The sequence below is a fragment of the Chenopodium quinoa genome, unplaced genomic scaffold, assembly GCF_001683475.1.
Source record: "Chenopodium quinoa cultivar QQ74 unplaced genomic scaffold, ASM168347v1, whole genome shotgun sequence".
Lineage (NCBI taxonomy): Eukaryota > Viridiplantae > Streptophyta > Magnoliopsida > Caryophyllales > Amaranthaceae > Chenopodium > Chenopodium quinoa.
In genome coordinates this window covers 4,050,547-4,077,490 of record NW_018743199.1, presented here as the reverse complement: position 1 = coordinate 4,077,490, position 26,944 = coordinate 4,050,547, and the positions used below count along the sequence as shown (strand labels likewise).

General features: G+C 32.8%; 3 protein-coding genes across 3 annotated transcripts; 2 read left to right on the top strand and 1 right to left on the bottom strand.

Moving 5' to 3' along the window:
- Positions 1 to 2,620: 2,620 nt before the first annotated feature.
- LOC110733270 lies at positions 2,621 to 4,481 on the top strand. Its single transcript, XM_021913286.1, has 2 exons — positions 2,621 to 3,771; positions 4,179 to 4,481. Exon 1 carries the CDS (start codon positions 2,843 to 2,845, stop codon positions 3,515 to 3,517), a length of 675 nt encoding a protein of 224 aa, XP_021768978.1. The 5' UTR covers positions 2,621 to 2,842; the 3' UTR covers positions 3,518 to 3,771; positions 4,179 to 4,481.
- A 4,276-nt stretch (positions 4,482 to 8,757) lies between these two features.
- Positions 8,758 to 12,165, bottom strand: LOC110733721 (protein FAR1-RELATED SEQUENCE 5-like). The gene is made up of 6 exons (XM_021913807.1): positions 11,444 to 12,165; positions 11,003 to 11,316; positions 9,821 to 10,541; positions 9,125 to 9,778; positions 8,822 to 8,878; positions 8,758 to 8,766 (listed from the first exon to the last, which is right to left on the bottom strand). The coding sequence occupies exons 1-6, from the start codon at positions 12,113 to 12,115 to the stop codon at positions 8,758 to 8,760; spliced, it is 2,427 nt and encodes an 808-aa protein (XP_021769499.1). The 5' UTR covers positions 12,116 to 12,165.
- A 2,795-nt stretch (positions 12,166 to 14,960) lies between these two features.
- On the top strand, positions 14,961 to 20,502 carry LOC110733589 (putative L-ascorbate peroxidase 6). Its single transcript, XM_021913656.1, has 10 exons — positions 14,961 to 15,437; positions 15,990 to 16,107; positions 16,578 to 16,705; positions 17,159 to 17,229; positions 17,436 to 17,478; positions 17,578 to 17,674; positions 17,969 to 18,052; positions 18,830 to 18,951; positions 19,495 to 19,561; positions 20,101 to 20,502. The coding sequence occupies exons 1-10, from the start codon at positions 15,227 to 15,229 to the stop codon at positions 20,201 to 20,203; spliced, it is 1,044 nt and encodes a 347-aa protein (XP_021769348.1). The 5' UTR covers positions 14,961 to 15,226; the 3' UTR covers positions 20,204 to 20,502.
- Positions 20,503 to 26,944: the final 6,442 nt, after the last annotated feature.

Genomic DNA, 26,944 nt, shown 5'->3' with positions numbered 1-26,944 from the left:
TGGTTTGTAAACAATAACCTGAAATTGGAGTAAAATGCTGGGACAACCTAAAACTTTCATTTCTTCAAAGGATTCTTATTACTTGTTTATACTTTAATATTTCCTTCAGATTTTAATGATTGATGATCTGTTTGTTTGTTTGTTCTGTAGCTTATATAATATTTGTTCTATAACCTGTCGTATGTTGTTTCACAATGGTGATTTGTTTTCATTCTTCTTCATTAATTCCTATATACCCTGCTGGATGTTAGTCAGACCCACTATTAGGACACATAGCCACATAATAATCTACCTTAATTACTATGTCAGCCACATCCTTTCCGTTTTCTACATCCAAGGTTATAATCTATGTTACTCCTCAACTCTTGTTCAATAATTATGAGCGGAGGTTTGTTTATAATGCTTGGATTTATTCTACTATTTTTTTGGATATAGTTGTTTTGTGCATGATCCTATGTAGTGTGCAAAAGACTATTTTTTTGGGGAACGAGTTTAAATTTTCTAGATTATTTGTTTATATCATTTCAAAATCAGATAAACTGCACTGCATCTGCGTGCCTTTAGCCTGTATGTAGTTCAGCACTTCAGCTTTGGCCGGTGTTGAGGTTTTAAATTGCTACTCGATGAGCAGTGGCAACTCTGTATCATAACATAGATTTTCTAATAGCTCGAAAGGAAACCTCAGTCATTTGAAGCATTATTTGAGAGTTAATCCAAAAAAAACCACCACATTATGATGACAGAGGTTGGGAGGTTGTAGTACTAGCATTAACCTTCCACTTTATTCTCTCCCTCATTTCTATAGTCCATGAAGTACAAAGGTGGGAAAGTCAGAAATCTTACGTGAGTTCAATCTAATATGAGAGTTTTACTTATTTGGGCCTTAAGGAAGCTAAAGATTTAGCTGTGAATGAAAGATGAATGATTTGGGAAAAGAGTTTTTTTACACGATGAAATGGAAGGTATATAATGATATAGACTTTTTAAAGTAAATCAATTATGTTTTAAAGTAAATTGAAAGATTAAAATTATGATATCTCAATTTCTTAGCTTCCTCGTTTCTATGTCATGGTTCTTTGGTTGGTACTCTGTTATTAAGAGCTTGTATGTGTTGGATTTGTCTACTCTTAATTTTTGCTTTGTTGTTAGGAAACCTTGTTGTTGTATACAGGTGCTTAAAGTATGTTATAATTGCTTTCGGATCGAAGCTTGTATGTATGTTAAATGTGCTTTGTTTTTTATAATGTCGGGGCTTGGATTTATGGGGCTATAGGCTATTAAAATCTACTCTAGCAACAGTGGATGTTGTATATAACTGTTTTTGTCAATGGCAGGACTATGTATGCTTAATGCTTTAGTTAGGGTCCTTAACTACTGCTACACTTGAAGTACAAAAGAAGGTCTTAAAGATCATAGAGAGCAGTTCCTAAGCATGCCTTATCATAAATCTAAATTGATTAGAGTTTATAGATGGATATATACGAGTTGTTAGTATAGCTCGAAAGAAAACAAAGTTTGGAATGACATTCTAGCAACATGTGTGTAAATTTATAAGATAATGGTTATTTATTCTTTTGGGATTTGATTCAAAATAGCTGAACTCTGAACCAGTTCCCCAAACTGCTAAATTTCCTTTTCTTTTGGTTTGGTTGCTGATTTTTCATCCTTGCCTGTTGTTGCTACATTTGTGTTTGAAGTACCACCGTTCTGTTCTTTGTGCAAAATTTCTGGACCAGAACGGTATTATGGAGAACTCAGTTTACGAAACTTGCTTATTGCTGCTACATTTGTGTTTGATGTACCACGTTATTTTTGCATGAGCTCTTGACTTGAACAGTATGTAGAAGAACTGAGTTTGCAAAACCTGACCTGAACCTATTTGATGTTAGCGTTTGGCTTATAAGCTAGAACTATCGACAAACCAGCAGATAACTACGAATCAACCAAAATTTTTTTGGTCAATTCGTTTGACAGCTCAAGTAGCTCCAATTTTTTTTATATAATAGCTGAAATTATGGTTTTCGTAGTGCCAAAGCACTCTAGATCTCATTGGAAATATTTGTCTGATTTGGTAGTTGTTCTTTAGCTGTGTGTAAAATAAAATAGAGAGAGTTATTTTATCAGGAGTAGAAGCGAAAGCAAGCTAGTCAGCCACCAACTACAGAGAACAATGGCATCATTTCAATTATCCGTTGCCTGCATTATTATCTTTTGACCATTCCAAGCATAGTTCTTTTTTTGTTGATAGCCTCACATATATTTTTCTTTAATAAATAAATATTTCACCACTAAAATTAATGATTGTATAAAATTATTGGTCAAAAGTCGTCTTAATTTCTGTTAAATTATTTGCTCATTTGACAAATGAGCAAACTAATGTTTGCTCATTTCACAAATGAGCAAACTAATGTTTGCCCATTTCACAAATGAGCAAACTAATGTTTGCCCATTTTACAAATGAGCAAACTAATGTTTGCCCATTTTACAAATGAGCAAACTAATGTTTGCTCATTTCACAAATGAGCAACTAACTATTTGTTCATTTGAGAAATGAGCATCTATGTTTTTCCTTATTCGTTAAATCTATGTGATATTTGACTTTTTTTTATGATATTGTATCAGCAGGAATTCTATTGAAAAGGAGTCTGGTGCGAATGCCGGTTCATCAGGGGCGGCTACTGTCGATGCCGGTTCATCAGGGGCTGCTGACGAGGCTGGTTCACCAGGGGTTGTTGCCGAGGCTAGTTCATCAGGGGCTGGTGCCGAGGCTGGTTCATCAGGGGCTGGTGCCGAGGCTGGTTCACCAGGGGCTGTTGCCGAGGTAGGTTCATCAGGGGCTCTAATGGCAGAGGAGAAGATCAGTGAAAAGAAGAAAAAGAAAATCAAAGTAGTTGCTACAAAGGGTAAAGCAAAAAAGGTTGAAAAAAGAGTGAAAGAAAAGCATAATGTGAAGTTTGAGGATCCAGACAGTGAAGATGCTGTTGATGAAGTGCAGAAATCAAAATCTGTTGTTTATGGGACGTTGCGTAATAGGATGTCACCTTCATCTGTTGTTAATGTTTTTAAGGAGTTTTCTGAAGATCAGTTGACTGCCATTAGAGCTATAGGATTTGGGTCTTTGGAGTATTTGAAAGTGTCCCAATTGCCTTTGCAATTGGGTTTTTGGTTAGTCAAGCACTTTGATGCTCATAGTTGTACGTTGAATATTCCTGATTCCGATCCTTTCAAAATTACGGAACAACATGTACATGATGTCCTAGGGCTGCCAGCTGGAGGCATGGAGATGGATGCTAATCTTTTTTCAAAGGATGATAAAGTTATTAACCAGTGGAAAAAACAGTTCCCAAAGAACTCATTATTTGTGAACATTGGGGAACTTTCAATGTACTTGAAGAACCATAAATCAGCTGGGCCAATGTTCAAACGCAATTTCGTAGTTCTTTGTGTTTCCACTTTAATGTCAAGTAGTTTTTTCATTTTCATATTTCTTATTTTAATTTCATTTTGTTCATTTTAATTTCATTTTGCTCATTTTAGTTTCATTTTGCTCATTTTAGTTTTTGTTTGATCATATTTTTTTAATTTTGTTATTTTATGTTAGGAGGACAAAACAAGAATGTTAATCATGACGTTCTCAGATATTTGAGTAATGTTGCTAAAATCAAGGATTTAAATTGGTCGAAGTTTATCCTTGATTCTCTTGTGAAGGCGAAGATCAAATGGGATGAGCTTCCTACTCGCTACTTTCCAGGATCTTTATTATTTCTTATGGTATGTTTTTATGTGTTGCATTTTATTGTTTGAAAAATAGCAGGATCACCTGCAACCCCCCTTCCTCCCTTAAACAAGAACACACACACACACTTACACACACACATACACATAAATACACATATACAAGCACACATACACACATATATGCACACACACACTGACACTGACACATACACACACACAGACACACACAGAGATACACACACACACAGACAGATGCACATACATATATGCACTCACAACCTATAATAGAATCTGAAATCAGAATTGAAATGTGTGGGTAGGTTTCAGTAAGGGCTGGTTCTGGTATTTTCTAAGTTTTATTTTTTTATTTTTTATGCATTAACTGTTATTTATTTGTTTAATTTTAATGTACTAATCTTTTCTATCTTACTTGTTTGTAGCTTTTATATGTTGATCATTTTGTCATTGAGGAAGTTAGAGCGAAACGAGAAACTCCTGTTCTCAAAGGCTGGACAACGAATATGTTGTCTAGCCGTGAGAAATTGGAAATTTTTAAGGGGAGGCTTGGAATTTTCGATAAAAATCTGAAGGTTGTTGGTCCTTCTGGCAGCAAACAACCAAAAATGGTATTTCACTTTCAATCAATACTTAGCTTTTTTGCCTTTTAGAATTAAATTGAATTGGACCAAATCTTGTTAGATTTCATTGCAAACGATCCCAACTTATTCTGACTTTTTTTTTTTTTTTTTTTTTTTTTGCATTCAGGAAACATTTGTTCCAACTGTTCCACAAACTAATGAAGATGTTGAAGTAGATCCAAAGAAGGTATTTATATGATTTTTAATGTAGATCTAATATTAATTTATTTTGTTGTTTAATGACATCCATTCTAACTCAATGTTCTGAATTCTATTATGTGAAGTTTGGTTGGCAAAATTGGGTTGTGGAGTATCAGCAACAGTTGAATAATGATGCAATGTGGCACTCTATTATGGCGCATCAATGGAGTAGAGAAATCAGCAAAAAATTAATTGCTCATTTGACAAATGAGCAAATATTTTACCATTGATTTTTTATTTATGTTTTTTTTATTTAGTCTTTTGTTTTATATTTATCTTATTTATTTATGTTTTTTTTTCTAGAAATGCTTAATGGATCTTGCAGCGTCTTCGACTAAGCTGGTGTTGGCATACATGGACTTTCATGAAAAACATGAACTAGCTGTGAAGCATTTTCCTCACAATGATAAAATACAAAAGCTGAAGGAAGATGCAATGGGTATTTGTGACGAGCAAAGATTGAGTTCTCAAGCTATGCCAGAAAATCATAGCTTTTCTTTTAGCCAAGACGATGAGTATTGGCAAGATCCAGCCGTCATTGAAGCTTGGGATAGATTTTCCAAGATTTCTGCTAATGAGAAGAATGTTGAATCCTCAGTCTTTGCTAGGGCTGATTGTCCAACCGTAACAGGAGCCATTGATGTTACAAAGATTGCGGCTGAAAGTGTTCAGATAGCAAATAGTCTTTCTGAAAATGAAGGTCCTGCTATTGTAGTTGAAACTGAAAAAGTTGTAGGAGGTTCAAGTATTCGATTTGGTTTGAGATCTTCAGTTAAAAAAGGATTTGGAACTCCTACTTTCAGTTTAGGATTTGATGATCCGGAGAACTCCCCAACTATTGTACAACCTTTAGTAGTTGTTGATGGTGATGTTCCTGTACGACCTTCAGTTGCTGCCGATGCTGCCGATGTTGATGTTCCTTGTGCTGTAGGTGGTGCTGATGTTCCTGTTTTGAAGAAGCGTAAAGTTCAACCATCAATGCTGCTTAGATCACCTTTTAAGGAACGAATTATCAACATTTACACTACATTATCAGAAGTTCAGAAAACTGTCTTGGAAGCTCTGTTTGATGATGATAAAAATCGTTTGTAAGTATTTTTATTATTATAGAATTTGCTATCTTGTATACTAATTCATATTTTCTTTAATGATATTAACTTTTTTAATTCCTTTATGCAGTGATCTAGTCTTTTTATCCAAAGTTAATGGAGTGCATGATGTTGAAGTCATGAGATTTCAACTTGAAAAGCTGTATACTCACCTTAAAATTGATTCAGAAATCATTAATGCTTGGTGTAGTATTTTGAATTATAATGAGAAATTTAGAAACTCAAGTTCTCCTGCTCGTTTCTTTTTTAATGTTACTGCTACTGTAAGTTCATATTCTTTAATTTATTTTATTTTATTGAAGTATTTTACAGTATTCCAGTTGTATTAATTTTTTTTTTTTAAACATGTAGGAGTGTCTTGTTCATTATGAGATTGATTTTGTTAGTTATCGGAATACTATATTTCGTGAGGTTGCTCAGAAGTTATACAGCCAAAGTGTTGTCCCAAAGAAGGACATTCAACTTTTCTTCTTCCCAGTTTACGAAATAGGTCATTATTTCTTGGTATGTTTCAACACTACCACAGAGCATGGTAATATTGAGGCTATTGATTATAGTGAAGATTCCGGAGATCATACACAGCTTTTAAAACATTTGGTACGGTTTAAAAGTTAATTTCTATTAACATTATGTTTGCTTATTTCAGTAAAATTATTAGATTTTAAAAATATATATTATCTTTTCTCATTTGACATGTTTATTTTCAGATAAGTGCATTTTGCAATTTTATGCAATATGAAGGAAATGTACAGAGCTCTGTGTTGTCAAGTGATATCAAGCGCATGGAGCATGTTACACTTGATTCTCCTTGGAAGTCTACATATAATAATCATTTGCACTGTGGAATTGCATTGATGAGGATTATGGAAACATACATGGGTTTGTCAAAGTGGGCTTCAGGTTTGAAGAAGAATAATGTAAGTCTTTCATCTTATATGAATTGTCCTTAGATACTTGTTTGCTGGATTTTACAAGGCGTACAATTTTTACTTGTTAATTTCTAATACTCTCTGAGTTTATAAGAATATGGATATGTAAAGTGCAAATTTGAATGATAAAGAAAATTCATGATAATAAAAGGATATTAGTATGTTTATATGCACCACCAAAATATTTTTTTTTATTATTCTTATATAGAAATTTAAATAAATCTTGCTCATTTGTCAAATGAGCAGCCAATAATTTGCTCATATTTCAAATGAGCAAGCAATTATTTGACTGAATTAATTTGAATTCTGTTTATTGTTTGAAAAATAGCAGGATCACCTGCACCCCCCTTCCTCCCTTAAACAAGAACACACACACACACTTACACACACATATACACATAAATACACATACACACACACACAGATACACACACAGACACACACATAGATACACACACAGACACACACACATAGATACACACACAGACAGATGCACATATACACACACTGACACAGACACACACACACAGAAACACATGCACATACTTAAACTGGCATCAACTAGTGCTCTAGGCTGTGGATTATGCATCCTTGATAAGTGAAATTTTCCAAGCTTCCATCTGTTTATGCATAGCAGAAAAGGTAGCACACTAAGGCAGCTTTCTACTCTGGTTTTTTTTTTCTCTCTTGAAGTAGAGGCTTTGCACCAACATTTCAATAATTAAAAAAACAGAACATAATTTCCACAACTTCTAATAGAATTCTGTTTATGTCCAATATAAGTAGCAGATGGTTCTGAGTGACCTTGCACACCAATCATCCACCTTCCCTTTTCCAACTCAGATGAAACTTGGACTATAAACTGTAGAGCAATTGAACCAAAATTCAGTGAACCCAGTGAACCTTTAGCAAGATTTCAAGCTACTTTTCTTTTTAAATAAATGTAAAGGAATCAGAATTTGGGTTTCTTATTACTTATTCTATTCTTCTTCTACGTGCTTCGTGCTTCACCCTGCTTTATACATTTATATTTTTTAAAATTTTCTTGTTTTATTTTTTCTTTCCTATTTCTTACAGGTGATAATCATGGAAAAACTTCGTGTGAAGTACACCTTAGCAATAATTTCAAGCGAAATAAACACAATTCAATCCGTTAAAGAAATTCCTCAAAAGAAGAAAAAGCAGAAGAAAGTTTCTCCTAAGACTGAAGAAGAAAAAGTTGAAGAACAAAAGGGTGAAGAAGAAAAAGCTTAAGATGAAAAGGCTACTTGTTAGTGTTACCTCAATATTTTGCTTGGTGTAGTATTGATTAAGGTGTTGACATAGCTTTCTAATTTTAGGGAAGTAGAGAAACAATGATTTAATCAACTTGTAAATTGTTATTTTTTGAATGATGTAAAAATGGTGACTTTTGATTATGGTGACTTTTGTGTTTACCTGAAATAATTTGTCATTTATACCTACCGTTTTTTTGAACTATTTGTTGATTTACAAATGAGCAACGAACTATTTGAGAAAATAAACATTTGCTTATTTGCTTATTTGAGCAAATAAACAAAGAACAATTATTTGCTCAAGGGTAGAGCAAATTATTCTTTACTCATTTGACAAATGAGCAACTAACTATTTGCTCAATTGACAAATGAGCAAAGAATAATCAACTCATTTGAAAAATAAACAAAGAACAAATTACTCATTTGACAAATGAGCAAAGAATAATTTGCTCATTTAACAAATGAGCGAAGAAATGCTTGTTTATTTAATGAATGGTTAAAAATAAATTTTGCTTATTTGACAAATGAGCAACTAACTATTTGCTCATTTGCTAAATGAGCAAAAAATTGATTGTTCATTTTCCAAATGAGTAAATAATTGATTCTGTTAAGAAATATAAAATCAACAGAATATTAACAAAATTTAAAACACAAATTTCCAGGATCTTTATTATTTCTTATGGTATTTTTTTATGTGTTGCATTTTATTGTTTGAAAAATAGCAGGATCACCTGCAACCCCCTTCCTCCCTTAAACAAGAACACACACACACACTTACACACACATATACACATAAATACACATACACACGCACACAGACACACATATATGCATTCACACACACTGACACAGACACACATATATGCATTCACACACACTGACACAGACACACACAAACAGATACACACATAGATACACACACACAGAGATACACACACAGACACACACACAGACAGATGCACATACACACACACTGACACAGACACACACTGACACAGACACATACACACACAGACACACACGCAGACACACACAGAAACAGATGCACATACTTACACGCACTCACAACCTGTAATACAATCTGAAATCAGATTTTGTAATTAGATTCAGAATTAGATTTTGAAATTAATTTATGGAATCAGTAACACTTTTTTTGGACAATTTCTAATATCATGGTGACTCAATTCACCACAACCTCTACATAATCTCTTCTTTTTCTGGTTTTGTTCTACAACCTTTTCTTTTTCTCCCTTAAGCCTTTTTGCACTTCTACCTCTTGTTTCAACATTTGGTACATCAATCCCAGCCCCTTTCTCTTTTGAAGTCTCTTCATTTGATACATGAACTCCAGTCCCTTTATTCTTTGAAATTTTTGGAGGTTTGAAAATTATTTCAGTTGGCACACTAGCTCCAATCAATAGCTCAATGTCTTGTGCTTTGTTGTTTGCACTTCCTGTTGTTTCATTATTTCTTGCAATCCTCTTAGCTTCCAAATCCTTTCTTATTCCTTGAAGATTTATCACAAGATCTTGAATATCTTCATCATTTCCTTCTGCCAAACTTATACAAGTGTGTATCTCTGACCATAAGTCATTTAACAATTTTTTCTTGTCAATTAAATTAGCACATTGCTCCAACAGGTTTCCACCCAAGTCAAAAATTGGTTTTTTTAGTGCCATAGTAATCCATCTGTGTAGCATATACTGCTCAGGAATGGTTTCAAACCTTTTTGCTTTCCAAACCCAAATCATATGTCTGCATGGAATACCTTGTCTATAAAACAACTTGCAAGAACATGAGGTGTCATAGTTAGTTGGATTAAACACAACATCAAATGTTCTAATTCGATTTCCTTCACTTACTTTTGCAACTTCCAATCCATTTTCTTTCTTCAATTCATCAACACCACAAGAAAAACAAGCAATTTCAACCTCATATTGAAATTCATAAAAGACAGAGTTAGTATATAAATGCGAGGCATGTTTTTCTATCCCTAGTGGTGTTTTGCACTCAGGATATTTGTGCTTTGAATCATTATCATTTTGACCTTGAGTGTGTCTCTGGGCATCAATTGCAGCTTCATATCTCAAGTAAAACTCAACAAGTGACACATGAGGATTGATAAAGGAGCAGAAAAAGTTGTTTTCGCTTTCGGATCTTGATGTTGTACGCATTATTCCTCCAAGGAACACATCTCTGAAATACGCCGGAATCCACTTGTTCCTTATCTTGTACATATAACCTAACCACTCATGTTCTTCCAAGTGGTATTCAACCATCACCTTGTTCCACCTTTCTTCAAACTCAGCAGGTTCAATTTCAAGATGCCAAACACAAGCACATAATTTTTTTAGGAAACCAGTTTCTTCTTGCATGATTGATTTCTCCACCTTATCTGGTAACTTTTTCATTATGTGCCACATACAGAACCGATGTTCAGTCTTGTTAAACACACTTTTAACAGCAATTTTCATTGCTGGATCTTGATCTGTAATCATACAATTCGGTTCATTTCCACCCATTGCTTTAAGAAATGATCTGAACAACCACTCAAATGACACTATATCTTCCTTCGCTATGAAACCAGCAGCAAAAGTAATGCAACTCTTATGATGGTCAACCCCTGTAAATGGAGTAAACACCATGTTGTACCTGTTTACACATACAGATTAAATTTTAAATGATCAAATAATTACACACACACATACATACACACACATGTACTTAGACACAGACACACACACGCACACACACACACATACACATACATACACGCACTCACAATCTGTAATAGAATCTGAAATCAGATTATGAAATCAGAATTGTCATCAGCTACTGAAATAATTCAATGCTCATTTGACAAATGAGCAAATAATTGATTTCTCATTTGTCAAATGAGCTTATAACTCAATGCTAATTTGTGAAATAAGCAAACAATTGTTTGCTTTTTTGTCAAATGAGCAAATAATTGAATGCTCATTTCTGAAATGAGCAAATAAGTCAATGCTCATTTGTGAAATAAGCAAACAGTTATACTAAGTTCATTTAAAACAAAGTTATTAATTTAAGCTATATTTATAACATAAAAATGAATTGTGATTTTTATGAATTACCTATTGGTTTGGTATGTGGTATCAAAGGATACCATATCACCAAAAAGAGCGTAACTCTTTTTACAAAGGGGGTCAGCCCATAATGCTCTACAAAGGCAATAATCTTCATCCATCTCAAAATCAAAGAAAAAAGCGCTCCACATTAGCTTTTTGTTGGTAAAGTTATCCACGAACATTTGAGCATCACTTCCTTGAATGTATGCTTTCAAATCTCTATGAAAATTTTTGAAATCTTGCTTAGATGCACCGATGTTATCATATCCTCCAACAATTTCCTTCATCATTCGAAAAGTTGCAACAGGACCAATATTCACCTATTTAAAGAACAAAACAATTTGTCAAATGAGCAAATAATTTAATGCTCATTTTTCAAATGAGCATACTACTTTTATTAGAACATACAGAGAATTCATGAAACATAAGAGACTTTGAAAGTCGTACCTTAGAATTATTCACAATTATTTTTTTGTGCAATATGTTCATTTTTCTTCCTTCTTTTTGGAAGAGATTGCAACTAGGTGTATAAAGTGCATGAGTATGTCCCTCATGAAATTGTGACACTATGAATTTGTTATCATCACAATGCTTTATGACAATATGTGCCTTGCACCCAACACGAGTAACGAGTCTCTTCCTTTTGATTGAAGTTTTTTCTTCATTGCTTTCTCCTTCGTTGTTATTTGAATCTTTTTCAACAGTAGGCTTTCTTTTCTCTTTGTATCCTTCTTTATTGCATAAGATATAATGTGATTTCAATTCTTTGCTTCTTCTTTGCCTTTTAGTTGTAGACTTTCTTGTGTTGAATCCAGCAGCAAATGCGTATCTTTTATAAAATTCAAGGCCCTCTTCAAGATTATTAAACTTCATCCCTATAGCTGGTTTCAACTCATTGGGGCATATTGGAAGCCATTCTTTTGTTCCTCCAGGAGTGAGCAAAGGTGCTACTTTAGGAGAAACTACTATTGTAGGAGTAGTTGCCACATTTGTGATGGTACTAGAATGACTGTCAAGTTCTTCGTTGTTGCTCATCATTTCTGACATTAAATATAATAGAAATAACAGGTTAGTAACAATTCCATAAAATAGTTTAAGGAAGCTCATTAAAAATCTCATATGTGTTGCTGAATCATGTTTTTAACCATACTAATTACTACTTACAGCAGAACTCTTACACTTACTCACACACACACACACACACACAAAATAATTTCAGAATCTAAAATAGATCTAAAATCAGATTCAGAATCAGAATTGCAAACAGAAAGATGAGGGGGGAGGGGGGAATAGGTTTGTATAAGGAAGTGTAAGAAGGGAGTGTGGTTGGTGTGCAGGAAACAGACCAAGAAGAAGGGGGGTGGGGCTTGTGTGCAGGCAAGAAAACCAAGAAACTCAATGCTTTGATAGCAGAAACTAGATGATTTGAAAAGGAGTAAAAGTTGATAATGCTACCCTTCACTATGATTTGCAAAACCTAGCATATATAGCATTCAGTATAGCATATTTGCCTACAAAAACCATACATTCTTAGACACACACACACACACACACACCATAGCACACAGAAGTGCTCAATCTAAGAAGCACAACCACTTGCTCATTTGATAAATGAGCAATCAAATATTTGCTCATTAGCTACAGCTACCTCTTTCATTTTCATTGCTTCTGCAACTTAAATATTTGGATTTGCTCAATTTAATTATGTTTTCTCATTATATGTTTTTTATATTATTACAAATATTTAGGTTTGCTCATTTTATATTCATTTGCTCATTTTAAATTTGATTGCAAATTTTCAATTTCTATCAAATTAATCAAACCTAAATTGTTGATTTAATTCAAAAAATTTCAAAGAAGTAAATTCAATCAAATCCATAATTGATGCAATTAAACAAGCAATTCAATGAGAACAGAACAAACCACAAAAATCGAAAATTATCATGCAATTAACATGCAATTCATAACCTGGCGATTGATGCAATTAAATATGCAAATTAATAAGAACATAACAAACCAAAAAATCAAAAATTATCATCCAATTAACATTCAATTCAATAACCTGGCGAATTTGATTTGTAGCAGCGATTGCAATCGCGATTAGTAATATAGCGCAAGGCGAGCAAGGTCGGTGTGAACTTGCTTATGATTACTTTGATGAAGCAATTGATGAAGCAATCTGAAGCAATGAGAAACAGCGTTACTGATTAGGCGCCATTGATGAAGCTCTTGGTGGAGAGAGAAGTTAGTTAGCTAGGTGGAGAGAGATGACAGTTAGGTGTGATTTTAGGAGTTTTATGTGATTAATCACATGCGTTGGATTGAATACAATTTGATGGCTGAGATTGATTCTCACATATAGGATGTGTTCTCACATAGAAGGTGGTTCTCACCGGATCCCGACCCTATATATATATATATATATATATATATATATATATATATATATATATATATATATATATATATATATAAAAGGATGTGAATCTGTAATAATATATATTTTTGAAAAAAAGAGTTTATTTCCTTCTTATTAAATTCAAATAGAAATTGTATATCACCAAAAATTCAAATATTGGATATTAAAATATACATCACATCAATTCCACACATATTGTTATACATAATGAATTCTCGATCCAAAATTGAAAAAATTCAAGCTCGTGTTATTGGTTCGTGTTGCGCGAATCCATGCCTTCTTGATTTATTTATTTTGTCTTCCCTTTTTTTCCTTGCTATTGTGTGGTGCAACTCACTATATCCACAATTCTTTGTTTAACTAATATACAAAAACAAATGAATTATTAGTTAGATTTGAGCAAGAAGAAGTGTTGAATGAATTGAACCAATTTTCATATGAATAACAGTATAACAATTGAAATAAACATATATTAATATAAAATGAACATATATTAGTGTAGAAATGATCATCTATTAATATGGAAATCAACAACTATTAATACATAAATGAACATATTTACATGATTGAATATGAAAATGAACATCTATTAATATATAAATGAACATGCATTAGTTTAAAAATGTCTATGGAAGATATCAATCAATGAACATGAAATATATACATAAATAACTTTTGAAGCTATTAATACGTGATTTATCATATATCCATAATAAAAAAGACATATATTGAAACTCAAAACTGATTCGAGCATGATATATTTTAAGAAGATCACCAAAATATAAATATTTATCAAAATTCTAATGATCGTATATTAATATGTGAAAACCATATACATTTATGTGATTGAACATCTACCAAAATACAAATGAACATTCATCAAAATAATATTCCACTATAAACTATGAAAAAGAATGAACATATATTATGACTATGTAGTAATATATAATTGAACATTTATATTAATGATTTATTTTGTGAATGACTGTTTACTAATATATAAATGAACATTTATCAAAATGGAAATGAACATTCATTGGAAAAAAAATTAAAAACCCATTACGAACTAATTTATATAATGCTTACTTTTCTCCAAATTCTTTGATGTTCTTCTCTGAAACTATTTCCTTCGTACTACACAAAAAAAAAAGTAAAAAAAAAAAACTTCATATACTCAAAAATCAAAATGCACTTGTTCAGATCACTAGTTTTAAACGAAAATTATTAAAAATTACTTAAATGCAATAGTTCATACTTTTTTTCCATTTTATATGCTTTGATGATATTCCTGTAAGGATGTAACACAATTGCAACAAAAAAATTATTATAACTAGAGTTTATATACTCTTTTTCGAACTAAATATGTATACAATCACTTACTTCTTTGAATTTCGACCTTGATTTGTTGAATTCTATAGTAATTGAACAATTCTTTTGATAATTTGTCACAATTTTGTAGAAATTATCGTATTTTTAAATGCAAAAAATTGGTTTAGAGAGATAAAATGCAGAAAATGGGTTAGGAGAGAGAAAGTAAAATGCAGAAAATAGGTTAGGAGAGAGAAAAAAGATATGAGAAAGGTGGTTTGATTTTTTTTGTTTTTATTTATATGAGGGGGGGGGGTAAAATTAATACAGATACTAATTTTAGGGAAGGGTGTAGGGTAATATGCGTAGACTAGTGTCTAGCCATATATAATTAGACATATCACAATGGGCTTGTCATAAACACTGTCCAAACAAATTAATGTTGTATAAAGCCCAATATACACATAATTTATTAAAAAAAAAAAATTTAAAAATGGAATAAAATGGATCAGATAAATGTTTTGGACCGTTGGCTGAAGATGACCACCACCGCCGGCGAATCGTCGATTTTCCGCGGCTGCGTAGCCCCTCAAAAACCATCAAATTCCCTCAATAAATCCAAATTTCCCGCCAAAAATCCGCCTTCAACCGTCCAATTTGGCGCCAAAGCAGCTCCCTTTCTCTGTCCTACCTCTGCTCTTCCACCCACTTCAGGTAATTCATCACATACTTGCTTCTTTTATAAAATTTATTTACATTCAATCAATTTTTGTGGGCATTTGATATGTGTTAGTTATTTGTTCTTGTAAAATAATTATTTTCTGCATTTGAAGAATAAAGAATACAACAATGGATTATATATAGAGTTTATACTTCTTTTTTTAGAAGGGGAATGGTATAGTTTAAAGAGTTATGATAGATTAAGGTTCATGAAGATACTAATTACTAAGTACTGATTAAACTAATTCACACTGAAATACTAAATTTGACCCGAATTGCAACTGATTTGATTATTTCATCAATTTTCAAACAATACATGTCAAAATTTGCAGTTGTAAATGTACCAGTTATGAGTTATTACTATACTTGTTTTAAGAAAAAAAAAAAAAACAATTTTGTTGATTTTTTATACAAAATAATGGTAAAACACAGATATGTAACTTGACTGATTATTACTTGTACATTTTAGCTTGACTTGGCCAATGGATTTAAGATATGCACTCTTAGTTTGATCTTGTGTTGAAATGCTTAATGCTTTGTTGACAGATAGTTATGAAAATCTCGGTTCGTGTGGGAGGAGAGGACTCATTTTCCTTTCTGTCACTCTACCTTCTTTATTCCCTTTGCAAGAATATGTCAAAGATTGTAATGCTGAAGCAGAAGAGTGAGTTCATATGTTCTCCTGGTGCTTTTGGGTCTGTTTTTTCCATCTTCATGTTATAGCATAGTTTGTGATCTTTTTTGAATTGATGTTTAAGCATAGTTACAGGGTTCTTTTAGTAACTACTGAAAGGTGTGCTTTTCAGCCTGAATTTTCCTGCCTCAACTTTGTAGATAAGTACATGTTAGATTTAATGTAAAAAACTATCTTACATGACCAACTTTGATCCAGTATTCCACTATTTGCATGCTTTTGCCTCACTTGAGTATGTCCTCATCAATGACAGAATTTCAGAAGCTCCTGATTCTGTGGAATTTTAAAATGGTTTGAACTTAAAAGTGATGTGATGAATCTATGATATCAAATTATCTTAGTTTGTGTATTCCAACCTTAATTTAATTCATCATTTTGGATTCACCAAGATCTGTTAACGTTTTTCTTTTTTTTTTCTCAACTTTATGATATATATGAAGGCTGGGAGCTCCTGATTACCTACTTATAAAGGATGAGATAAGGAAGGTTTTGTCCAAAGGAAAGGCTGCTGGTGTACTTCGTCTCGTGTTTCATGATGCAGGAACCTTTGAGCTCAGTGAGAATTCAGGTATTTAAGGGACTGTTACTGGGTTAAAGAACTTGTAACTTGGTCCTGAATTCTTGTTATCCTAGCTAGTATCTACATGATTTAATCCAATTCTGGTACAACTTGGTTTAAGCTAGACTGTCAACAATTATATGGAGCTGAGTAAAACAAACAACACATCCCTCACAAAATGTAACTACAGCCTTAAATTTTTGTGAATACAACTTCTGAATACTATTGAATTCTGCTGATACAAGTATACAACAAAGAGATAAGCATGACAGATGTCTCCATGACCTGGTTTATTGAACCCATTGTCATGATAGAATAAAACTTTTAGTATCTATAACGGTATATTGTAAAAATTATATGGCATAGATAAACCTTATTACTCTTTATTAATCTAGAGCCAACTTGGCACTACTAATTTTGACGCACCCTTATCAATTATCATACCCTGGTTTTTCTGTGTAGGAGGTATGAATGGCTCTATAACATACGAACTTGAAAGACCTGAGAATAAAGGGCTAAAAAAGTCTCTCAAGGCATGCTCCTCCTAACCTCAAAATGTTTCATGATTTCATATTTGGTAATATTTGTATCCCTGGATTTCACATCATGCAAATATTTGCAGTTGCATGTTGCATCATTAGGGAAAGCCTGTTCTATGGGAATTTATTTATACATGTCATGTCTGCTCCACTCTAATATGACAGTAACCTCCTAACTTGTCATCGGATGCCTGTTTTAGATCATTGAGAAAGCCAAAAATGTAGTGGATGAGAGACAATCAGGTGAGCTGGTTGTTGACAATTGTTAAAAAGTTCGAGGATGTATTAGAACTTTTATTCAGGTAGGCTTATTAGTTATAATTTATTTTGTTGTGCAACTAGTGTCCTGGGCGGACATGATTGCTGTAGCAGGAGCTGAGGCAGTCTCAATTTGTGGAGGTCCGGATATTCCAGTTCGTTTGGGAAGACTTGATTCGCTGTAATCTCTTTACCCTTGGCTTGAGAGTGCCTGTGTATAAAGCTTTTAGTTTAATTTTTTTATTACTGTTGAGTTTCATTTTGGATATGTAATAATTCTTAGAATGGTGATAATATGGGCATGATGTATCTTTTAGAGGGCTTTACAGAAATTGTCATTGGGCCCTTTCATATTGCCCCTTATGCATTGACATACCCTCTCTATATTGCATTATTAAGAGGCAAGAGGATAGAAATATATTCCGGGTCACCGTTGTACATGCTCTTATGACTACCTGCTTATTTCATTTTACAGGACTCCTGATCCCGAAGAAAAACTACCTGAGGAATCACTGGATGCACCAAGCTTAAAACAGTGCTTTCAAAGAAAGGGCTTTTCGTGAGTGCGTATACTTAGATTGAACTTCTTTAAAACTTGATACTTAATCAACATAGGGCCATATTGCTTTCAAACCACCTCATCTGTTACAGTTTATTTCAAGATTCATGACACCAGGTTCCAAATCTTGATTTGGAAAATACAGCCGAGTTTAATGGTCCTTTTATAATGTTAGTATGAAGCATATTAATCCTAATTAGGTCTTATGTCTGTCACTAGTTTTTTTTTTTTTTCCCTGACTCTGAAACTGCAAATAAAAGCTTGGATTTAAGTTTGGGCTGCCATGTTTTGAGCCAACCTACTTACTGAGAATTCAGCACAGAACTTTAGTAATTCACTATCAGGTTGTTCCTGCTGAAGTTCTTTTCGCTGGATACAATAGTCGCACTATTTGGAATGTCCGGAGATCTTAGTCACTTAACCAAATGTATGTTGATTATGATGGGATTTCTTAAGATATCTCCACTTAATTGAGTGAAATCTTGATAGGTGTCACACGACTATTGTAAGAGGCGTTTTGAGTAAACCATGTGGAGTCCTTTATTATGAAGAAATCAGACAACTTTATCAACAATCATTCCTGGATTGATAGAATATCAAGTAACTAAGAACTCAATTAATTGCCCCTTAAAGTTGCTGGCATTTTACAACTGCTTTGATTACTACTGATTAAATGATTGCATCATGCATGCTGTGCTTAACTTGTATTGTACTCTGTATCCTTTTTTTTTATTTAGTTTTTCGTTTAATCTAAACCCTGCCCTACATTGTGAACAGTACACAAGAACTTGTTGCTCTTTCTGGGGCACATACTCTTGGAAGTAAAGGTTTTGGAAGCCCCATCGTATTTGACAATTCATACTACAAAATTCTCCTTGAGAAACCATGGCTGTCGTCAGGTCAGTCAGCTCACATCATTAAATTCTTATTGAGTAATGTGTTTTAATTTGCAAATCCACAATCAAAGAGAATAATAGGATAACTTGAATTGCTGTTGCCCTTCCTTGTATGTTAATAGTTCAAGGAACTTAAAGTTTCTACTGCTAAGCATAACTGGTATTTCTGGCGCAGCCAGCATCATATATGATATCATTTCACCCGATCTGTAAGGCTTTTTGGCATAAGTTAATATATGACTTCACAGAAGTAGAGGAACAAGTGACTACTAGTATTGCACATTTGCACCATTTGGTGTAAATTCTGGAATCAGGCAAATTGCACTTTCATATGCTTATTCAACTGAGGAAAACAGTCTTATAATTCTTGAATTATATGATGAGCATACTAAGTAAATCAGATTCAGATATGCGGTTTTCCAGCAACTGAAATTACTGAGTGGATTTCAGGATCAATTTCTGCATGTGATGATGTACACTAATGGTTACTTGTCAATTACATTCCCTGCTTTAGGAGTTCTCATTAAATGTTGTTCCTTAATTCAGCTGGAATGTCAAGTATGGTTGGACTTCCTTCGGATCGTGCATTAGTAGAGGATGATGAATGCTTAAGGTCAGATACTTTCCCTTTGATGATGATTTCATCATTATTTTCTGCATTAAATTGCCTTCTTTCTAATTTCGGGTATTGCAACAGCAAACCATAATTCCTGCTTGGTCTGTGCCTTACCTAACATGATACCGTTTCTAGCATAAAAGTGCTTGCATCTTATATGGGCATAGCATCTTTTCTTCACAGTTGCTGGAATCCTTAGATATAGGTTTTGTTACCTAGTGTACATAGCTTACTAATCATTTTCCACAAACAATAGTTCTCTTATTTTCCTTCGTTTGGCTTGTAAAAAGGTGAATAGCTCTCCGAAGGGTGAAAGGGAAAAATGCCACAATTTTCTCCCTATATCCTCTCCAATCTTATACTCTTTAGAACAATTGAACCAAACACAGCCTTAGTGCTCCATATTTGTATGAGCATTGATCATTGCACGAACCTTGGTTAAAAAAACCGTATAATCAAAACACCTGCATCAAAAATACTTGTTCTTGCTGCTGTAGAAGTGCTAATGCCTAATGGCAACATTGTTTCAAGTGCAGATGGATTACAAATTACGCGAATGACCAGGATAGATTTTTTGAGGATTTTAAGAATGTCTATATCAAGTTAGTCAATTCTGGTGTAAGGTGGAAATCTTCTTGAGCATATGCTCCAACTGGAGCTTCCAAGCGAAAATATGGTGATACTTAACATCTTGAAAAGGATTTTGCACTTTCACTGCTGCTATGGATCATGGAAGGATTAGATCATACACTTTATTTTTAGGTGAATAGGGAAGATAATCTGTACTATTTTTATCAAATTCGTATTAATTTGTACTATCAATTAAAACTAGCTGTAGGGCGGGCTTTATCTAATTGCTCATTTAGGAAATTTCCTAGGTTGTTTGAAACTGGCTTCTTACCTTGGATAATATTGGTGATGATGGTATTGCTTGAAAATGACATTGAATGTTGGTTCTGCAATTATGCAATGCATATAATCTTATTTAAAAAAAAAAATCATAAGTAGAACAGTAAGAACACATTTTTATCATTCACTCTAGCAAAGTAAATTTTTGACATTGATGTCTCGGGTTTAAAATTTTGATGCTTACAAAAAAATGAAGTTTAATCGTATGTTAATATGTAGCAACGAAATTTATGCAATATACTACGTATATGAAGTTATATATTCATGAAAACTAAAATTGGCGGAGTTGTTTGATTGACAAAAACAAACTAACAAGCATATAATATACCAAAGAAGTATACAGGAGAGTAGGAGACATCCTCAAACACAGTTTAGAAAACATTCAGAATTATATTGATATTATTAATAAAAATTGACCCAAGTTTAAACTATTAATTAAACTATCATTATTTTATTTTAGTAAATCCAAAGCTAAGAAATATTTAATCATGAAATTATCTTCTTTTAAGTTGAAAAATATAATTCCAAACACCTAAGTCCAAAATTAGAGGCTGTCTTATGTTTCCTGAAACTGGGGCTAATTGACCAAATATGTCCAAATAAAATACTATAAAAAACTTTCAATATGTTTTAGACTTTTATTATCGTGTAATATCAAGCATCTATCGTCGGTGCTTAGTATTGAGTTTTCCTACATTGGAATGTTGTGCTACATTTCCTACAATTTTTTATTTTTTGTTATCACATCCAACAATATTAGTATAATATGATAAAAGAGTACACTCCAAATTTTCTTAGTAATTTTAGTTCCTTTTTCTTCCCTCTTTGGGGCCTTGGTTTAGTCATTGCATGATACACCCATGTGCTTTGGATGGCTCAAATCAAGCTTGATTCTTACTTTGATCCCTTACAACAACGCCGGATTTTCTCTCTTGCGAACACATTATGTCGTGACCTTCAGGTTTCAAAATTTCACGAAATATAATTAAGGTACTCGTGATGAGATATCATTGAGCTTTCGTCTTATAAATTTTGTCATTAAATTATGTTATACTTGTATGAATTGTCTAACTTACCATTTAGAAGTTAGCCACATAATTTATTTTTAATATCGAAGCGGACTCATTTATTTATGAAGGTACATTGTGTGATTAAATCATATAATGCATAATTTTATAATAAATCAACTTTTATTAGACACAGCTTAGAGAGGGTCCCTGATATAAAGCTAGAGGCCAGCAAACAAGAAAGTGATGCTAATTAGTTGAATTAAAGTGACAATTGAGAAACTGTAGCCATCATTAGGTTGAAATTAAAGGAAATTGGGATAATTATAAATTTATCAGTCAATTGAGATGTTTCTAGAAAATTAATTGTATACTTTCTTTGCTCAAATTTCATTGCTGGTTTCATACATACATACTACATATTCAACATTTTAAACTGGTATAAAGGTCTTTTTTAGGCTTTTTTTGTTACTCAAATTTCCCTCTATTCTGTTTTTTTTTATTATTATTATTATTATTATTATTGTACTTAGTTACATTTTATGCGGTCTTCAAAGCACATGTTTGACCAATTATATCTTTAATTAACTAAGTGATAGTATAAATTATTAGTATAAAATTGATATTCGCTCAGTCACTTTTTAACCTTTATGCTTTGACAATTTCTCACTAAAATATTACAAATGTAATGATTATAAAGTAATGGAGAAAGTATTTGAATTGATAGCTACACATTTAAACAAATCTAAAAACATCCAAGATAATATTATTTGTTTTATACAGAGTGTCGGAGTAATAATAAGAGAGTAGAATTAATAAAGATCAAATGTAGTATGTAGATTACTATATATGCTAATTTATATCATCAATTTTTTTTTATTTTTTTTATTTTATATGCATGCAATACTTCTTTAGTTTCTTAATAATTGCAATACTTTGATTTTTACAATGTTTATACTATCTAATTAACTTGACTATACATGGTGATTTATACTTGATACTATTTAAGAGGACATATAAACATGTATAGTCATGTACTCATGTGAAATATTGTTAGATTTATATGAAATATTATTTTATTATATATTTTCAAAATTAATAATTTTTTTTACGAGGATAATTAATTTAATTAGAAAACCCTTCTTTCTTAATTTTTTTTTCTCAACTGTACTAATAATTCAAACCAAATAGTGGATGAATTGACAATGATAAAGTATAAAACATATTCTTGGGTCTCAACCATCAGCTTAAACTTTTGGTTGAATTGGTCCTCTAACATGGTATCGAAGCCAGCGTGACATAAAGGTATGTGAGGGGGCGTGAATGCCGAAACCTCCAAAATTTCTCAAAAAGCATGGATATTAGCCTTCAATTTTGGAATTTTTTGACTTTTTCACTCGGAAAAAAATTGTCGAAATGTTTACCATGGTCCATAATACCCTCCAGACTCCACCTAGCTAGGTGCTATCATCAATTTGTCTTTAAACAATCGATTTATCGGTTTACAACTTGCACTGATTTCATTAAATCAAGCCTACCACAAATATTTATGACAACAAAAAATAATCATATATGGTTCCAAACGAAATTAAATGACCCCGAAATGTATTCCCTAAAATTTCAAGACTTTTCAACACCGGGCCCTGAAACCTACAAAATTTCTCAAAAAGCGTGGATATTAGACTTCTATTTTAGAATTTTTTAACTTTTTTTCTCACAGAAATAAAAATTGCCGAAATGTTTATTATGGTCTCTAATACCCTCCGGGGGTCCAATTAAGTGGGTGGAACTATCCAATTTGCCTTTAAACGGCCAATTTACCGATTTACAACTTGTATCGATTTTATTAACTCAAGCCTACCACGAACATTTATGACAAAAAATAACGACCATATATGGTTCCAAACGACATTACTTTATTACCCCGAGATGTATTCCCTAGAATTTCAAGACCTTTCGACACTGAGACCCGAAACCTTAAAAATTTAGCAAAATGTGTGGATATTAGTCTTCAATTTTGGAATTTTTTGACTTTATTTCGCTCAAAAACAAAAATTGCCAAAATATTTACCATGGTCCCTAATATCCTTCGGGAGTCCAATTGGGTGGGTGGAACCATCCAATTTGCCTTTAAACAGCCAGGTTACCGGTTTACAACTTGCACTCATCATTAACTCAAGCCTACCACGAACATTTATGACAACATATAATGATCATATATGGTTCCAAACGGCATTATTTGACCACTAGAAGTATCCCCTAAAATTTCAAGTCTTTAAGACACCGGGCCCCGAACACACCAAAATTTCTCAAAAAGCGTGGATATTAGCCTTCTATTTTGGAAGTTTTTGATCTTTTTCCGACCATAAATAAAAATTGTCAAAATATTTACCATGGTCCCTAATACCCTCCGGGAGTTCAATTAAGCGGGTGGAACCATCCAATTTGCCTTTAAACGACCAATTTACCGGTTTACAACTTGCACTGTTTTCATTAACTCAAGCCTACCACGAACATTTGTGACAACATATAATGATCATATATGGTTCCAAAAGGCATTATATGACTCCGAGATGAATCCTCTAGGATTTCAAGTCTTTAAGACACCGGGCCCCGAACACACCAAAATTTCTCAAAAAGCGTGGATAATTAGCCTTCTATTTTGGAATTTTTTGACTTTTTTCGCTTGGTAATAAAAATTGCCGATAAGTTTACCATAGTCTCTAATATCCTTCGGGAGTCTAGATAGGTGGGTGGAACCATCCAATTTGTCTTTAAACGACCAATTTACCGGTTTACAACTTGCACCGATTTCATTAACTCAAGCCTATATCACGAACATTTATGAAAATAAATAATGATCATATATGGTTCCAAACGACAACATATGACCACGAGATGTATTCCCTAGAATTTCAAGACTTCTAGACATCGGGTCTCAAAAAGTCCAAAATTTCTCAAAAAAGCGTGGATATTATTCTTCAATTTTTTAATTTTATGACTTTTTTTCGCCCTGAAATAAAAATTGTCGAACTGTTTACCATAGTCCCTAAAACCCTCCGTGAGTTCAATTGGGTGGGTGGAAACATCTAATTTGTTTTTTAACGGCCTAATTACCGGTTTAAAACTTGCACGGATTTCATTAACTCAAGCCTACCACGAACATTTATGACAACATATAATGATCATATATGGTTCCAAACGACATTATATGTCCCCGAAATGTATTCTCTAAAATTTCAAGACTTTTCGACATCGGGCCCCGACACCGCTAAAATTTCTCAAAAAGCGTGGATATTAGACTTCGATTTTGGAATTTTTTTAACTTTTTTTCCCCCGAAAATAAAAATTGCCGAAATGTTTACCATGGTCCCTAATACCCTCTAGGAGTCCAATAAGCTGGGTGGAACCATCCAATTTGCCTTTAAACGGTCAATTTACCGGTTTACAGCTTGCACTGATTTCATTAACTCAAGCCTACTACAAACATTTATGACAACATATAATGATCATATATGGTTCCAAATGGAATTATATGACCCCGAGAGGTACCCCCTAAAATCTTAAGGCTTTTCAACACCGGGCCCCAAAACCTCCAAAATTACTCAAAAAACGTGGATATTAGCCTTCAATTTTGGAATTTTTTGACTAATTTTCGTCCAGAAATAATTTTTCTAAAATATTTACCATGGTCCCTTATACTCTCCGGGCGTCCAATTGGGTGGGTGGAACTATACAATTTGCTTTTTAACGACCAATTTACCGGTTTACAACTTGTACTGATTTTATTAACTCAAGTCTATCAGGATCATTTATGACAACATATAATGATCATAAATGGTTTCAAATGGAATTATATGAGCCCGAGATGTATCCCCTAAAATTTCATGGCTTTTCGACACTGGGTCTCGAAACCTCTTAAATTTCTCAAAAAGTGTGAATCTTAGCCTTCAATTTTTGAATTTTTTGACTTTTTTTCGCCCGTAAATAAAAATTGCCGAAATATTTACCGTGGTCTATAATACCTTCTAGGAGTCCAATTGAGTGGGTGGAACCATCCAATTTGCCTTTAAACGACCAATTTACCGGTTTACAACTTGCACCGATTTCTTTAATTCAAGTCTACCATGAACATGTATGACAACAAATAATGATCATATATGGTTCCAAACGGCATTATGTGACCCTGAGATGTATCCCATACATAGAGTTACAAGACTTTTCGACACCGGGCCCCGAAACCTCCAAAATTTCTCAAAAAACGTGGATATTAGCCTTCAATTTTGTATTTTTTTTTAACCTTTTCCGCTCGAAATTAAAAATTGTCGAAATGTTTAACATGGTCTCTATGGCGTGATAGGGTATAAAATATATTCCTGAGCCTCAACCATTAGTTTAAGATTTTGGTTGAATTGGTTCTCTAACTGACAATAATATCATAAAGTATAAGTTATATATGTCAAAAAAAAAAAAAAAAAAAAAAGGCCAGGAGGAAAAACAACAAAAATATAAGAGTGGAGATTAGATTTGAAATTAAATATCAAAAAAAGATTAGATTAGAAATATGATGCGACAAGTGCACAATAATTATGGATGAGGATCTTCATTAATGGACCCATTTTTCTTGCTCACCTAATTACAAACTATATAAGTCAAGAGATTAAAAGATTATTACCATGACTAACTTTGAAAACAAACCCTTTTTTCCCTTCTTTTTTTGTTGTTTAGAGAGCCACAAAGGCGAGGGTGATGAGAACCGATCCCATGATCATCTAAAATCGGGAGGGAGCTCTAACCACTTGAGCTATCCCTCACTCTCTTTTTTTTTTTCTTCTTTTTGTATTTAGGAAAACACACATTCTACAAGTGGGGTAGCTCCTGGCTATTTCAAGTATTATTTGGATGTTATCTGCATTAAGGTGGTTCTTACTATTACTTGTATAATTGTGAAAAAAAATGGAATAAAGATTTAAACATTATGCTAGTATGCCATTATGAAGAATAACCATGCATCAAGAATTTATTTAAAAGTATTAATGTTAATAATGTATGTGACACAAAAAAATTTCTGAAAATGTAAATTTTGAGTGTATATGTTTCTTTGCTTGAGAAATTAGCTACTCCATAACTTTAGTCTTTCAAAGGCGCATGAGATTAGCTACTAACAACTATTAGTCTATTACGCACATTATTTCACTTTCTTTTCATTAAGTCTCATACAATAATAGTATAAAATTAAAATTAATTATGTAAAACCTTTTTCTAAAAATAGAAGAGCGTTTATATTTTTCATATCATAGGATCGGATGTGTTATTAATGTTTATATACTTCCAATCATGTACTATCTTAGAAATATTAATGGAGATATCAAAAAATTTACTAGTAGTTTGAATGCTTGAAAAAAAAAAAGTGGACATTTAGGGGTATAATGACGCAAGAAGTGCTCAAAAATGGAGTCCACAA

What these genes read in the sequence shown, in the direction of transcription:
- LOC110733721 (XM_021913807.1), bottom strand. Translation starts at nt 12,115, where the DNA reads ATGAGATTTTTAATGAGCTTCCTTAAACTATTTTATGGAATTGTTACT. An exon ending in TTTATGAATTTCAATATGAG is followed by an intron (nt 9,779 to 9,820) that starts GTTGAAATTGCT and finishes GATGAATTGAAG; the next exon opens with AAAGAAAATGGATTGGAAGT. An exon ending in TTAAGGGAGAAAAAGAAAAG is followed by an intron (nt 8,879 to 9,124) that starts GTTGTAGAACAA and finishes TGTCTGTGTCAG; the next exon opens with TGTGTGTCTGTGTCAGTGTG.
- LOC110733589 (XM_021913656.1), top strand. Translation starts at nt 15,227, where the DNA reads ATGGATCAGATAAATGTTTTGGACCGTTGGCTGAAGATGACCACCACC. An exon ending in TGCTCTTCCACCCACTTCAG is followed by an intron (nt 15,438 to 15,989) that starts GTAATTCATCAC and finishes CTTTGTTGACAG; the next exon opens with ATAGTTATGAAAATCTCGGT. An exon ending in GGCTAAAAAAGTCTCTCAAG is followed by an intron (nt 17,230 to 17,435) that starts GCATGCTCCTCC and finishes TGCCTGTTTTAG; the next exon opens with ATCATTGAGAAAGCCAAAAA.
- LOC110733270 (XM_021913286.1), top strand. Translation starts at nt 2,843, where the DNA reads ATGGCAGAGGAGAAGATCAGTGAAAAGAAGAAAAAGAAAATCAAAGTA.